Source organism: Melozone crissalis, unplaced genomic scaffold (assembly GCF_028551555.1).
Source record: "Melozone crissalis strain CALT ecotype California unplaced genomic scaffold, PUWL_Pcris_2 ptg000002l_1, whole genome shotgun sequence".
Taxonomy (NCBI): Eukaryota; Metazoa; Chordata; class Aves; order Passeriformes; family Passerellidae; genus Melozone; species Melozone crissalis.
The window spans coordinates 21,877,355-21,893,380 of NW_026535780.1; the positions used below are offsets into that span (position 1 = coordinate 21,877,355).

General features: G+C 42.6%; 1 protein-coding gene across 1 annotated transcript in view; it reads right to left on the reverse strand.

Annotated features, from left to right (window-relative positions):
• Positions 1-2,867: 2,867 nt before the first annotated feature.
• The window catches only part of NIPAL2 (NIPA like domain containing 2), a 48,326-nt gene continuing 35,167 nt past the window's right edge, over positions 2,868-16,026 (reverse strand). Inside the window, 6 exon segments of the mRNA XM_054287989.1 lie at positions 2,868-3,442; positions 3,752-3,846; positions 5,152-5,215; positions 7,011-7,099; positions 9,442-9,577; positions 14,051-14,147. Coding sequence (XP_054143964.1) covers positions 3,348-3,442; positions 3,752-3,846; positions 5,152-5,215; positions 7,011-7,099; positions 9,442-9,577; positions 14,051-14,147 — 576 coding nt within the window. The 3' untranslated portion in view covers positions 2,868-3,347.

Below are 16,026 nucleotides of genomic sequence, written 5' to 3' on the forward strand. Positions count from 1 at the left end.
ACCTGGGGCCCTTCATCACTCCATATACACAAGCCAGTGAGTTTGGCACCTAAGAGACTTTCAGAAAGCTCTTAGCTGCTTTTGGGGCATGGTGATATAAGAAGAGTGATCTTAGCAGAATGCTTGGCATATAGAGAATCTCCTCAGGAGAGAAATAATATTATGGTTCCCCTGAAGGAAAAGAGGTCTCACTCCCTCTTCCCCTTTTCACATCTGTCCCATCACATGTTCCAGTCTGGTTGGGTCAGCTCAGAGAGCCACCCCAGCAAGGAGAAGGATGCAGATGCTTTCTACATGGATGGGTGAGCAGAACTGGCCCTAGGAAGCCACAGGACCTCAGAGCTGGGAAAAAGAGGATGAGCCTTTTGGCAGCGCTGATCCATTCAAGCAGCTTGCCAGGTGCATGAAACCACAGGTTCAAAGCACAGAAATTCAAACCCTTATAAAGTTTGTCCTCTTTCCTTTGGTTTTAGGTGACCAGTGCCCTTCCATGCAAAATGTGAGTCTGCCAAAAGCTGGGCTGGAACAAGTAGGAGGGAACCAGCCCGCCAGGTGAACACCAGGCCCCTCCCAGGGGCAAACAGACAAATCCAGTCCAAAGTTTATTGTTTGCCAGCTGAAACTGTTGGTAAATGAATCCTGATATTTTACAGCAAAAATTAAACAGTCTTGCTCTGCTCCAGAGCTCCCATTTCCAGGCCCCTGGCCAGTTAATACTTCATCTCTTGCTGCAGCATGACCAGCAGTGGAGCAAGCACTAAATGGGTCCTGCTGGTCCTGGTCTGTCACAAATCCCAAGCTGGAGCCTGAGGCACCACGTGAGACACTGCCTGCCTACCACACCTTCTCCTGGTTTGATTTCTGCAGATCCCATGGAGGATCTGTTCAGGAAAATTCAGTCTGCAGGCACAAGTTTTGCAGCTTATCTGGCCCACATTTTTGATGTCAGGAAAAGCACTGCAAGAAAAGAACTCCTTATTAAGGAGAAGGGCTCCAGATATGTTGTTTTACCAGTGCAAAGGCTTTTCTTTTAGCAGGCATTTGTCTGTGGTGTTTTCAACCTAAGTATGGCAAGCAGAATCTGAAAATAACACTGGTTAGAAACTGATTCCTGAAACAAGTCATGTCCGATTCTTGGCAGAGCAGTAACGAATTCTCATAACTGAGTTTTTCCAATTCTGTAATACATTAATTAGTTGGAATATGTTAACATCTCAAGGATCATATCAAATCACAAATTTCAATTGCACATAATTTCTACCAGTGTTTTGGTCCACAAATTATTTTGAAATACACCAGAGATAAAATAAAATACTTTAACCCTTATAATTTTTTAATAAAACCATAGGAAGAAAAAAAAACATTGTTCAAGAAGAAATCCAGTAATTTAAAATAAATAACTTTTGCCTCAGATTTTTACATTTGATTTATTGCTTTAAAGAGAAAATCCTACACCTGGTAACCTCTATTACCTCCTGCAGCCCTCCTGAGCCATGAAAACAGATTTCAGAAAGATGCCCAAGGCCATTAATTTAAAAAAAGCAACAATACCAAATCCTTTCACCCATTTGTTTCCCAGGTCACAGAATGAAAACCTGTAGGCCTCTTATTTCCATCTTTAGCACATACTCTCACTTGAGACTTAGCAAGCAGCTTAAATTTGGCTTGCAAAAGAAAGACAGGCATGTCCTTGCTCCCTGGAGAAAGCATGTAAAAGTCATGTGCTTTTTTTATTTTAATCTTTAGAAACTTGAATTCAAGATGCTAGGCAGGAAAGGAAGGCCAAGCCAAGCAGGTGGTACCATAAGGTGCGGACACAGTGTCTTGTCCTGTGTCAGCTGGAAAAGCCCCACATTGAAAAACAGCTTCCCAAGTCCCCAAATGCCATAATTCCTGGGACATTGCCGCAGACAAAATACTGCAGCTCTGTGTGTGCTTTGCAGCATTTGGAATGAAACAGTGTTACTGGTCTTCAGCTGAAAATTAAATAAACAATTACTTGGGGAAAAAAACTAGACCTGAAACAAAGTACACACAGTCTATGGCCCCTACCCATTAGTGCCCCTGCACATGACTGCAGCTTAATTCAATCCCAAAACAAGACATGAACATTTTTCAAGAGCACTTTCATTTGTTTATGCAGGGGATGTGACCAAAACCCCTGTGCTGGCTGAGGTGGATCAATGGTACCACACAGGGATAAGTGCACCCATGAGGAATTCTTTGAAAAAGCTTTTTTGATGGGGTACTGGGACAAAGAGACACCAAGATGTCCCAAATCTGAACACAAAGCCTGTACTGTCATTGTTGCCATCACTGTTGGCTCTTCAAATCAGTGTGGAGACACAACCGTTTAATTAAGGGAAAATTGCACAATTACCGCAACTGTGGTCCTGTTTTTTACAGCCTTTCCTCATGCAGAATTACCAGTGTTAACAGGAGTTGCCCTACTTTTTTAGAGGTATTTTACCAAGACATACCAAGAGAGGAACCCTGGCTACCCCACTTCCTCTGAAGAACCATGCATTTTCTTCGCTAAAACCTTCTTTTGCTGAAAACAAAAGCTAAAACTCAGGCCAGACTGTGCTAAGAGATCCTAGAGCCCACCCCAGTACAGCCCAGTGCACAGGACTCCTCTGGGAGGATGTAAAATGTCAAGTACAGTACCCTAATCCTGCCTGGGCTGGGCACCTCAAATGTGTCCCTGTGCCCATGTGCCTGTGGTCATGGCAAACATTATCTTCCCACTGCTCACACAAGTACTCATTTCCTTGGAGGATAAGAGAATTTATCTGATGGTAGGAGATAATCAGGATTGTTCCACACCCAATACAAAATTATTTTTGCTTTTTAGTAGACACAACTCTATTTGTTTATACTTCATATATACTTACAGTTTTGACTCCTGAAGAGGAATGAAAGGATTTAAAAGGGATTATATATATAGCAGAATACTTTGAAATCACTTACAAAAATTCTAATTTCTCACATTTATCTTTAAACATTTACACAGATCTGAGGAGTTCCAAAGGGGAATTTTTATAATCCTGTTCTGTGCTCATTGCGTTTAAAAGCAATTAATACTCTAAAAATGTCCTCAAGAGGCATTGATACTAGAAGAATATTCCATTTCATTAATGGTGATTTGGTTTTTGTTAAGGCTTCCTTTATCTTTAGGATACATTTGATACAATCATGGGATAAATTAATTAGGATTAAATAATACTATGTCTCATCAACATACAGGAGTTCAATGTATACTTGAATATGTTCAATAAAAAGGTGCTACTGATTCTTGTTCCAGTGGTGTTCCTCCTGTTAACTGGCATGTAAAGTGCTTTCTTCTTTCAGCTTTGCCTTTTCACCAAGTCATCTTCCTTATTCAGTGTGCCATAGCATGAACAATGAGAATCTGGTTGTATTTTGCCTGTCAGATTTTCTCCTAAGGAAATGTGGTGAGAGAAGGAAAAAACAACAACTTTGTGAAGAATTTTAATAAAACATTCCCCACCAATCCATCATTTAAACATTCTTTGCTCCAGTAATCATTGTTTTCATTTGACTAGTTGCAACAATAGCTTGGAAAAACCCTGAAAAATTCTTTGAAAAATCTGTTAGGAACAGGAATAGAAATCAAGTGAACAGTATATTTATTAAATATGACTAGAGCATATTTGTGACTCAATTCTCCTAGGTCATCCCATTATCTGATACCTCATTTAAACAGAGACAGAAAAAAAGCCCTACTTACCAGGAATATGTCCACAGTCAATAAAAGGGATTTGTAAATGCTCCTCTTTTTTATTTCTTGCAATTATAATCACACCAAGGAAAGACAGGAGACACCTGCAAAATAACAGTGGCACAGTATCATTAGAAACAGTTCACTGTATCTGAGATGAGAATTTCTTTCCATGTTTCTTTTTCAAGGACTTCCAAACCCAAGTTGCTGAGTTTATAAAGAAACACTTCTTCCTGGCAGCTCTGTAAATTTATTTTGGGCTTCTTTCAGTCTAGTTTTGCCTCCTGAAGCTTTATTATCAGTTCCAAAGACTCCAGAGCCAAAATTACACTTCCAGCAATATATACCTAATCAGATGCCTGTGGGTGTGAGACCTCAACATTTGAATCCCTGAGCAAATCTTCCCCGAGCATCCAAGCTAGCATTCTAGCATGTGCAATTTCATTAACAACTCAGTCTGGCTGCGGACAGTCGACATCTCTGTTGTTTTTCTTGTTTGATTGCGTGTCTCAGGGGCAGGCTGTACGCCAGGAACAGTGAAAAACTGCTATGGCTGGACACATCTTCTATCTGCTGTGTGTTGGACACACAACCCCTAACTCCTAGCTGCCAAATACATGGTTGCTCATCTCCATGTTTTGTGTCCTTTCCAGCAGACAAGATAGTGGCCGTGTGCACCTACTCCAGCCCAGCTGCAGAAGATGAAGATGTCTGTAGCTATCAGCCCCATTTATTTGACAGCACTGTGTGCAAGACACCTCCAGCAGTTCTAGGAGATCTTTTAAACATTTTGTGCCCATTATTATTACTGTCACCTCTCCCAAAAGTTGTTGTGGTGCTGATACCCGTGTTTCTGCTCTCACAACACCTAGGCCATTCTTCAAAAACATATTTAGCATGCTCTGAATTTTTCTGCAGGCACACTGTGTTTTTCCTGACACAGGCAGATGGGGGAGAGTTACTATAGTACTGCCTTGTAGGCAAGCAGCTCATATAATTGCCCATGCCTAGGGGCAGGAAAAACCAGCCAGACACACCAGGGGAAGCTAACATGGGAGGAGATGTCTCACAGCTGTGAAAGCACCCCCTATAATTTGATATTTGGTGGAGAGCAGTGACTTCTCCTTCCTGCTGAAGGAACAGATGATGCTGGTTTTTCATTCCATCATGAGATTAGTAGTTCACAAGTGTCTCACATTTTTACATATTTGGATTCAACGCCAGGCCTCCAAACTCCCAAAGCACAGACATCAATCTTTCCTTTAATGTTTTTTTTATCCCACTATAATGGCTATTCCATAATACTTTAATAACAAGGCGGTTTCTCCTTACTGAGAAAAGAAGAGATTGCACAAGGCAGTGCCATTTCAGTACAAACCTTAGTGCAGATTTTAGGCTGATACACTCACCCGAACAGAAACATGAACACGCTCGGTAAAGCTGCACTTTGGAATTCCCGATAAAATATGACCCCTGGAATGTGACAGAAACAAGAATTGCAGATCTTGACTGGATTCCAAGTGATATGAATTACAGCTGGGAGGGTCAGAAGAAGTGTCATGCTTAAACAGAGCAAAAAAAAAATCCCAAATAACGTATTAATACACATTGTGATGTGTTCACTTTATGTCCTATATTCCATAATCTAGGCTTTCTCAAGATACTGCATAGGGCTGGAGAAGATTTAGTCAATCAGGCTGGAACACGTGCTGGGTTAGTAATTGCACAGATGCATGTATCTTTTGCATTGTCAGCAACAATTTCGGTGCAGGTCAAACTCGAGGTCTTACTCACAAGCAGCGACATACCAACACAGCTGAGAGGTTCTTCATGGACTTCGTTAAGCTCCTCCAGCAGAGCATGTGGACATCTTAACTCCAATTGGGAACAGATTTTCAATAACTAACTGTGTCCCTGAGGTTTACTCCAAGTGAAGGGCTCCAGCAGCCAAGTTTGCCAAATCTTTCTGGCTGAAGGGATTGCTAGCTCTTTCTGGTCGCCCCTCTTCCAGGAATTAGCACCTCTGTAGTGGAGGTGACAGAACCAGATGTGTATCTGGATCTCAGCTGCCCCTATTAACAGCCAAGTATATTAGCTTTAAACCACTGATGAGCACAGCTTTGCTTAGAAATGCCAGTGGGACCCAGTGCAGCTGAAGTGTGACTGTGTCTTCAAAGGCTGTAACTAGGGATGGGGAAATCATGACACCAGTACCTTCTACAAGCACCCCAGCAAGATTCAGCAGAGGTTGCTTTTCTAAGCCCTACAGTGGTTTAACTAACCTGGTGCAAATGCATGTGTATCCACTCTCAAAGCTATTAAGCCATTCCTGAATAGGTACTTGATCTTATAAGGAGGCACCAGGCCAAATTCCCCATATGGTCACAGGAACACAACCCCCTTTTGGCACAAGTTTCTTCTCGGTCACAAAGTGTAGGTCTCTTCTAACACAGGTGTTGAGGCAATCTGTGCGTGAAGCTAACTCCCCTTCTCATTAATGGCAGCTCTGCATGAGAAACTCCTGCACAGCAATGACAGGAAAGCCCCCAGCGTGTGTTAAAATGAGTCATAAATGTTCTAACAACATGATCATTTTGGCTCATTGCTGATACAGCATCTTAGTCGTCCTCCCAGCTCATGTTCTTGCGCTGCACACCATTTCCAAGATTTGCAGTCCCTCTTTAACAATGCTGAGTTCAAAGTTCTCACCCAGAATAAAATGTTAAATGCTTAAAAAGTTTTTGTAGTCATTTTATTTCCTTCACTTAACCCAGAATTCCACCTTCTGAAATGGAATATATGCTAACTACTATGAAGCACAGCTGGTTGTCATTTGAGTAGTTTGCCAGGCTGTTAAAATTACTCTACCAGTTCGTATAGGGAGAGACTGGTGTGCACATGGTAAATGCATTTACTGGATGTCAGTATGAGGCTAGGATAAATGCAGGTACTTCTAGTAAGCCAGCAAGGTACAGTGAATCACACATAATCTATTTTGGAAAGGTTAGATTTTGATTATTTTTATAGAATTATAGAATTATTTGGGATGAACCTTAAAGATGATCTAGCTCTAACACCCTACCATTTATCTTGTTTCAGAAGTTGTGAACTTATTTATTTTTCAGAATTTAAACACCTATGGCTTAGGAAAAAATTATTTCTATGAAGACAAATATGACAGGTTTGGGTTTCTATTCACAGGGTTCCTGTTCTTGAAAACCTGATGTTTAAAAAATCTTTCTGTAGAGGAAGAAGGTCAGAAACAAACCTGAAATGATGGCACTGGTGGTGAAGAACACAAAATTAATGGGGACAACTGCTGTTGCTTCATACAGATGCATTGCTTGATTCAAGAACCTGAAAGATAAGCATTATTGTATCTCATGCCTACAGGAGATATCTTGCACTTTAAGTCAGGTTAGCCCACTTCCTGTCAGTTTAACAATAACTGTGACCATTTCTTACCACAACAGCAAGTAGCCCTGGACAGCATACACATACTGAATTTACTTTCTGGTTTTGACTCTGGAGAGTACAAATGAATAGGCAAAAGCAAGAAGGTTGGCACGGATTCTTCTGGCCACAGGTTTTCAATGGACATATTTTTGAAGCATTGCTGGAAAAATTTTTTCTACCACAGATAAGGGAGGAATGCTGGGGTATTATTGCTTATGATCTGCATTGGTTCTTGGAAGCAGTGCTGCCTGCCAGCAGCCAGGGACAAGTTGCTCTAATTCAAACAGGTTGTGTAAGGGTACATTGCCATCATGGACATGAACATGTGAGTTCCTGTAGGAACTGTTTCACTTTGCTGAAGTCCACACTGCTGCTACTGCTCACTCCAGCTTGACAGAAACACCTATTTGTATGTTTATCCATGCAACCACATCCAGAAACCCCGTCCTGCAGGGAAAGTCCAGGAAGGTGGCTTCAAGCCCCTTGGGTTGGAAACTCTCTGTCCTGCTGTTCCAAAAGGCAACATGACCTCTCACCAGAAACATGAGCAAGAGTGTGCAGGACTTCAGGAGCATGCATTGCACACAGACCTGCAGGACTGAGACACTGGCCAGGGAGCAGCCTGCACAATCTGCAAAAAGGCATTAACCCACTTGTACAGAGACCACAGCTATCACCATTCACCCACAGAGTGATGAATCATGAGCTGACATCGTGGATGCACCTGTAGATATTCTGTTATGTGAATGGTCATTTCAGAGAGAAAAATCAGGAGTCTGCAGACTATATTCAAGCCTGTAAAAAGAACCACACTTGAACATTTCTCTGGTGCAATATACGCACACAGTAAAAATCCAAGCTTGGATCTGTTTTAGCCATTAAAATAATTGCGTGGTTATTTTAGCAACTGTTGAACAGTCTCCATGGTGCTTTAAAAATAAAGAAATCCTACATATCCACAGGATAGTCAGGATTTTGAAGTCATTGAAAACACCTCATTATTTTTTCCCATTTGCAACAAACTTGGTCACAGGGACTAAATCAGTGATAGCAAGGCCCCGTGTTGGATCCAGGAGATTGTTGCAGCACAGGCTGTTCTCAGCTAATGAATGACAGTCATATAAAATAAGAGAGCAAACAAATAAAATGAAAAATTTAGACTGACAGCACTGTCCCTGTTAGAAAATGAATCTAAAGGAGTAGAGAGAAAGGGATGCTGAGCCCACGGAATGAAATGGGCACATTCACTTCTGCTTTAATTTTGGCCAGCAAAAGAGGGAAAGAAAAAAACGACAAGATGGTGAGGTTAATTCAGCAGCTTCTTATTTACCAAGCTCTTATTTCCTATTGTAAATGCCCTGAGCTGTTCTCCCAGCGAAGACAAGCCGGATGTAAATCACTTTATAATCTGTTACCAGGGAGTTCCTGAGTCAGCCATGGAGAGTCAGTGCATAATAATGCATGGACTTTCTGATTCCACATGGGAATGGTATGTTCTGCCATGAAAAAGCTGGGCTGGCTTTTCCACCAGAAAATAATCATGCAAGGAACTACTCAGGCTCACACTGGAGCAGTCTAGATGAGATTACTGAAGGCTGCTATCAGCACCAGAAGCAGAGGGACAGGCAGAAAGGGAACAGCCTCTGTTCAGCTGCAAGACATATTTTACCGTGCTGCCACCCCCAGCAATCTGCCCAGGCAGCACAAACCAATCACTCCACAGAGCACAGGCCTGCAGGGGAAACTTGAAAGGTATAGCCAGGCAGGATAGCAAAGTGCAACATGCAGATTTACCACAGGCAGGGAGAAAGTTGGGGTTCACTCCCTTCTCCAGTCTGACTAGGGTCATAAAGCTGGGGAACAGACATGGATAATGAGGATAATCACTGTCATTTGATTATTCAGCAATAAAGATTTCTAAAAGTAACCCCCAAACGACTACATAGGCATAAATTTCATTTAGTGTGTTAAGACCTGTGCCAAGACTAGACAAGTAAGTTTGGGAAGACCTAGCTGAAGGTGATAATGAGAGGAGGTGGTGTCCATAACAATCAATTACAAACTAAGAAATAAAGTTTAAATAAACAATACAACCAGCTGGAGGCAATTTTTGCATCTGCCAGGGCTCTGCCAAAATTTGTTGCCTTAATTTGCAACTTGTATCTGGAATCATTATCAGTACCAAATAAAACTGTCAGATAAAACATGTATGAAGGTTAGTAGGTAAGCGGAATCTCACTTACTTGACTTGGAAAGCACAAGACGTTGCCATTAAAATACTCATGATATAGAAAATGGAGTAAGTTAGCTGCATTTTCCCCTTCACAGAAAGTGCTATCATGCTGGACACAGCCTTAACAGCAATGACAGTCATGGATGCTGGAAGGGAAGGGAAGAGATTAGCAGGGCAGGACTCAGACTAGCACTTCAGTGCATCACTGAGGGAGGACAAGGATCCAGGCCAGAGCCACAGGGCTGATCACTTAAGATAAGACTGAGGAAGGACTTGGGCACCTAACACAAGTGTATGATTTGATAAATGCTTGCTAAGCTACTGTCTAAGCTCAGTGGCCTTAGATCCAAGTACACTTTGTGTTTTGCCTTTAAGCCTTTTTAGCAGACTGAACTCCCAGCTGAAGGTGGTACAACAGCCTCCACATCTTCCACAAATACTTTATTTAGCTCCACACACTTTATGTAGCTAATTTGGAGCCCATATTACAGCATTCAGGAGACATCTGAGAGGTCTGGCTATCTGTTCAAAGCAGTTAGGATGCCTCTTTATAGCAGCCTGCATGTGTCACTGGTAGCCTCAAATAACTCATCATCCTCAGGATTTCTCTTCTGAAACAGGAGCTGGACAAAGCTGACTTCTGGGATCACATCCCAAAGCACCTAAATCTCCCCTTGCATTATATATATGAAGAGCAGACAAACAACACAGGGGTCTGCACTTCATCTCAAGAGCCAGGCTCTTGAGACCATTTACTGGATTTATCCCACAGAAAGAGTATTTCAGTAGTGTATTGTCAATCCATTTAATCACTACCATTGTATCACCACAAACAAATTTCAGACAGCAAGCAATGGGTTTTATACATGTCACCAGTTCAGAGAGGTTTTGCAAGAGAAATCTTTCAGAAAAGGGGCTGAGAGTTTAGCTAAGAGTTACTTTAGATGTCCTTTTGGAGCTCTTGGTTTGTGGAAACTAACCCAAGAAGTCTGTGATTACTGCAAATGAAATGTAACAAATTAAAAAAACCCTGAAAAATTCAAGAGTCAGGCTGCAGAGATGACCTTTGAAGAGAGGTAATTAATTGTCAGAAGCAGCATCCCCCAGCTGAGATCCAGTTCCACCCTGGTGCAGAGCTCAGGAGTGTTGGATTTCAGTCTGATTCATCCTCCTGTAACATTGGGATTGGCAAGGAGACCTGTGCTGTGCAAAAGGTTCAGGCCAAAGGTTGGGAAAAAAGGAGGGGGAAGAAGAATGAATGCAGGTTTGAGGGTTTGATTGCAAGCATTTTTCTTATAGAAAGTCCAAAAGTTCAGAGGGAGTTTAAGAGTTGCATACATCCTATGATGATCCTGTTAATGATCACGAAATTCACTGTTTTCATGACAACCTTTCCCCCCAGCACTTCACTTCTTTCTCTGTAATGGAAACAGGTGAAGTGCTTTAACAAACACAGCTGTAAAACTGAGCAGAGGTCAAACACTGGCCTGCAGTGGTGCAAATGCTGTGATACAAAGTCAAAAATACACTCAAGCCCCAACAAGACATCAACATAAAACTGAGATTTGCACTCTAACATGGGGAAGTTATTATTTTAAAAGAACACTTACAGGTAAAAATTAGTGTTTTGAATTGTCATGCTAAGGGTAAAGATTGCAAATTTTTTTCTTTCTGATGGAAGGCCAGTTTCCACACCTTAAAATTTTAACAAGACAGAAATGAAAGCACCAGGAGGTTTGGTTGGTTGGTTTCTATTCTTTGAGAAGTGAAATTATCTTTTTCAGTAAAGTAACTCCAAAACAAGTTTCAAACCCAGGAGTTGTTTTCTCTGTCAGAATGAGCTCCCCTCAAAGCTAGTGTGACAAATGATGTCACTTTCCAGCTGTTAGAGCAGAGACCTCTGAAATCCCACTATAGTCTGAAATGTTTTCCCCAAATTTATGATAACTGAGTGTATACATGAGGTAAGATGATTCTCGCCAAAAGAATCTGCAGAGTTGTACTAACCAAAACTTCATCAGATTTTGTGATCACCTCTGTATTTTCTTGGTGGTGAGAGTAGCTTGCATATGCAGTGAAACACAAGGCTGCCCTCTCTGTAAAGAAACCTTTCCACATTTAATTTACATCATGGAGTATGAACACTCCACCAGGACTATATCACCTTCCATGAGCACTCACCCCTGCAGCAGGCAGGGCCTTGCAAGGGCAGTGCCTGTGTCACACACAGGCAAAGTAATGGACAATTTTCCAGCTCCTCCATCACTTCACTCAGCAGAAAGGTCAGAGACCAACCAGAGTGCTCCAAGTGTAGATTTGTGGGGACTGCCAGGCTCCAGGACAGCTGCAGGAACCAGTCAGATGCAGTTCTGAGTTTCATGCTCAAGGGAAATGTCAGTATTTCAGAAGGTCCCGTGAACCAGGATTTGCTTGTTTGTGTCTTTTTTAACAGAGCAGAAACAATGACACATTTTTCCTCAGGTTGCATAAGCTCACAAAAACCTCAGCAGCCCTTAGCTGAAAATGTATTTTTGGTTGGTTTCAGGCAGAGCAGCAGGCTGCAGTCAGTGCCTGCCAGGGCACGGGTTTGCAGCCCTGCTGCCACTCCACGTGTCCCTCGTGTCCCTCGTGTCCCTTTGCCACCGGGGCTGGCAGGACGCGGGGCACAGGCAGCAGGGCTGGCCAGAGCCACTCCCCCAGGGCTTGCTCGGGGCAGCATCACGGTGGGCCAGCCCACAACTGCAGCAGTGAGGTGCAGGAACACATCTGGAAACCTTCAGGCTTCCAGTTATGCAGGAGGAGGAGCTGGACCCGGTCCAGGACTGGCTGGACCTTTGCTCAGGAGTGCACAGTGCTCCACACTTCTCATGGCTGTGCTGGAAGCTGCAGAGCAGCTTTGCCAAGAAGCTCCAGGAGAGCTTTGCCAAAGCTCCAAGGCTCTGTGCTAGGAGCTGGGAATAGCCACACTCACCTGTGCCAGGAGCTGGGGACAGCCACACTGATCTGTGCTAGGAGCTGGGAATAGCCACACTGATCTGTGCTAGGAGCTGGGGATAGTTAATCTGTGCTGGGAGCTGGGAATAGCCACACTCACCTGTGCTAGGAGCTGGGGACAGCCACACTGATCTGTGCTGGGAGCTGGGAATAGCCACACTCACCTGTGCTGGGAGCTGGGAATAGCCACACTCACCTGTGCCAGGAGCTGGGGACAGCCACACTCACCTGTGCTGGGAGCTGGGGATAGTTAATCTGTGCTGGGAGCTGGGAATAGCCACACTCACCTGTGCCAGGAGCTGGGGACAGCCACACTCACCTGTGCTGGGAGCTGGGGATAGTTAATCTGTGCCAGGAGCTGGGGATAGCCACAGTTACCTCTGCTGGGAGCTGGGGACAGCCACACTCACCTGTGCCAGGAGCTGGGGATAGCCACATTCACACTTCCCTCCTCCAAACCAACAGCAGTTAGACCTAAGGCTCTGGGGGCTCTTCCATCTCTGCCTCACACAGGGAACATGGAAATCCTGCAATGCTTGTGCAGAGCTACAGATCCTAATACTCCTAGGGCTGGGAAACCGACATAGGAAGACTGTCCCCAAAAAGTTGTTCTCAAAGTCTGAGTTTTTAGCTGAGAAAGAAACCACTCAGGGTTTTTTACCCTGAAGGGAGGGAGTTAATAAATCTGTGAGGGTTTTCACATTCAGTTAAATCCAAACTTTGTACCTGGCAAACTTTAGTGAAATTCTATTTTATCAAAAACCCTCATGGTCATCTCCATTAGAAATGTAAGTCTTTGCAGACTGCAAGTCTTTGCACCCGCTGAAATCAGAGAAAAAATAACCTTTGACTTCGATGGCACCTTTCACTTCAACCAAAGACTTGTGTCCCATTAGGGTTTCATGGAGAAATGACAAGACAAGGACAGGAGAATTTGTCACATGGGATGGTGAAAATTTGTGATATAACCCTACAAGCATAGGAGCTTTAGAGATGAACTCCTGACATGTCTCAAAATAGATTCAAGTTTAATTTTATTGAAAGATGCCAATAAAATTATCTCCTGTATTTTCCCTGGTTATTGATTGTGGTGACAATGATAGAAAACAAACTTCAGTGGTCCACTGAGTTCTTGTTCTTCTTCAGGAAAGGTGGTAAAATATGAAATGTTGCATATGCAAGTAGTCATAGATAATTAGAAGTTGTAGTACATTCACACCATATCACTGCACTTGTTTACAGAGCATTTAGAAGGTCTCCAGCTTTTAGAGAACAGATTTTCACAGCCTGCTCTCCAAAGCAAAGTTTTGAATAGTCCACTTTCCCAGGATCAAAACCTAAAGTTTTATTTAAAACAAGTTTCAGAATATCCTTACGCATAGCATATTAATTTGAGGGTATCTGTAAAAAGAAATAGTCCCATCAATAAGTATAAAACCTATGTTTAAAAATCAGCTTTTCCCTTCAGAAAGAGACCGCAGTAAAAATCACGTGAAATGTTTCAATGACTCTTCTTCAAGCACACTGCTTTGAAATGGCTCTAATCTAAAGTGTCTGGAGAGATGGAGTGACAAGGAATTATCAAGTAACAGACAGGAACATTAAAGTGAATAATATGTTCTTACCCAGTAGAGCTACCATCATTAGCAAAACCATGATGTGTTTCACAGCCTTTCTTTTGTAAAAATAGAGGAGAATGCAGAATATTAGAATTTCTAAAATCTGAAAATAAAAGAAAAGAAAGTTAGAGCTGTAAAACTATGTAATGAAGCTTCATTTAAAGTCTTTGAGATGTCACATTCATTTTTGCTGCTCTATATGTTCAAAGCAAAGAATGGCTTTATAAAATATCTTATGCTAAAAAGAAAAATCTATTGACAGTTGACTGAGCTATCAAACAACTGTTGTCATTTATCTTTCCTGTTATAGCAAAAGTTAAACTTTGAGCATTTTTTATATCCTCAGTTTCTCATTACCTCAGTCCAACCCCCTGGTAGTTGCAGGTAGTGGCAGGCAGTGCCAGGCAGCACCAGCTTTGGCTGAACCAGGTCATCACAGCTGGCTCAGTCCATCACCCTTCTCTTGGTCCTCATCATTTCATCATTTCTTCTCTTACTAAAGCTACAATAAAGCTCCACTGTCATCTCCTCCTGCTTAAAAGCAAACCAACCCACCAAGAAGACACATCTGAAAGGAAACAGCCAAGCAAAACAATCAAAAGGACACTGGAGTCCCTGATGGCAGCTCTGGAAGGGGTGCACAGGTCGGTGTGCATGGCCTCCCCTCCCTCCAGGGGAAACCCCAAGAGCAGCCATGGTGTTCGGCCAGAGATGGCAGTCCTGTGGCCAAACCCAGGGAGATAAATGATGTTTGCTTTTCAGGGCTGCTGTTAAAGTTTACTTAGCTCTGTCAAGTCTCACATACTGAGCTGGAAATCCAAACAATTAGTTCTCAGTGCTGCCCAGCAGCCTAACTATTCTTCTGTGATTCTCTGCCACTTGGTGACTGACCTACAGGTCATTTTTAATCAGAAGACAAGGGAGAGTCTGTGACAATTAAGTTACACTGCAAGCAGAGTCCATGGCTCCTAACAGGGGCTCACATAGCTGGGGTGCCCCAGCTGCTGCTTAAAATTGTTTTCTGAGAACTACCCAAAACAGACCTTAGTTTCATCACTGATAGTGTGATGCTGTAGTGATAAATATGAAGTCCAGGAATGGGAAGGACATAGATTATATCAGCTTCACGTACTCTGTTTAGAGGAAATGAAGGAACTTTACCGGCTTACAATCATCTGTGCTATTACAGCTAATCTCTGCTGAGGTCTCCTCAAGCCCACATATCATCAACATTTTTTAATAATCATGTTTTCCATGTTTCTAAGCTCTACTAGAAGGCACCAAAACAAAATACCACATTGGCTGCCTCAAATGCTTTCTGGCATATACAGGATGGTCTTCTAGGCACTTCAAAAGAAAAGCAGAAATGTTTTGAACCTGACTTTGCAGAGATTAAATATTAACAACCCAATTCTTACTATGCTTCTGTTTAGGGAAACCTAAGAGCTTCATCTATGATTTACGTCTTCTGTAGAGATTCCAAGTGCACATAAGCAAAAGAGAAAAAAACAAACTAGAGTAGTCATTCTTGCTCAGACATAATCATGCTACTGCAGAGACTCAGAAGGTGACTCAAAGTTGTCTTGTGGGAATAGGGGCTATTCTGCAGAATATAGCAGTGGAGTGCCACATGGGGATGGTTTACCACCCACAGAGAGCATTCTGAACCATTGGAGCTTTGTATTTCTCAGCAGACCACACTTTGGAGCTACTTTTAGAAAGATTCTTGGACTGTGTTGTACTTCTGTACTGTCTCCTCATTGTATATTTAGACAGGAAATTCTGCGGCTTCTGCTGCACTTTTTGATATCTCAACAGCCAACCTGTGCTAGGCATTTTATAACCAGTTTTGAAGAGCATGTTCCCTGTCCAAAGAGGAAGTTTACAGCAGGGTTTGCTTGATCTTTCAGGAGCATACCAGGGTAATCAAACTGGTATCTCAGTCTCTTGTGGAGCCTTTGACTTGTCCCCTTTCCCTGGTC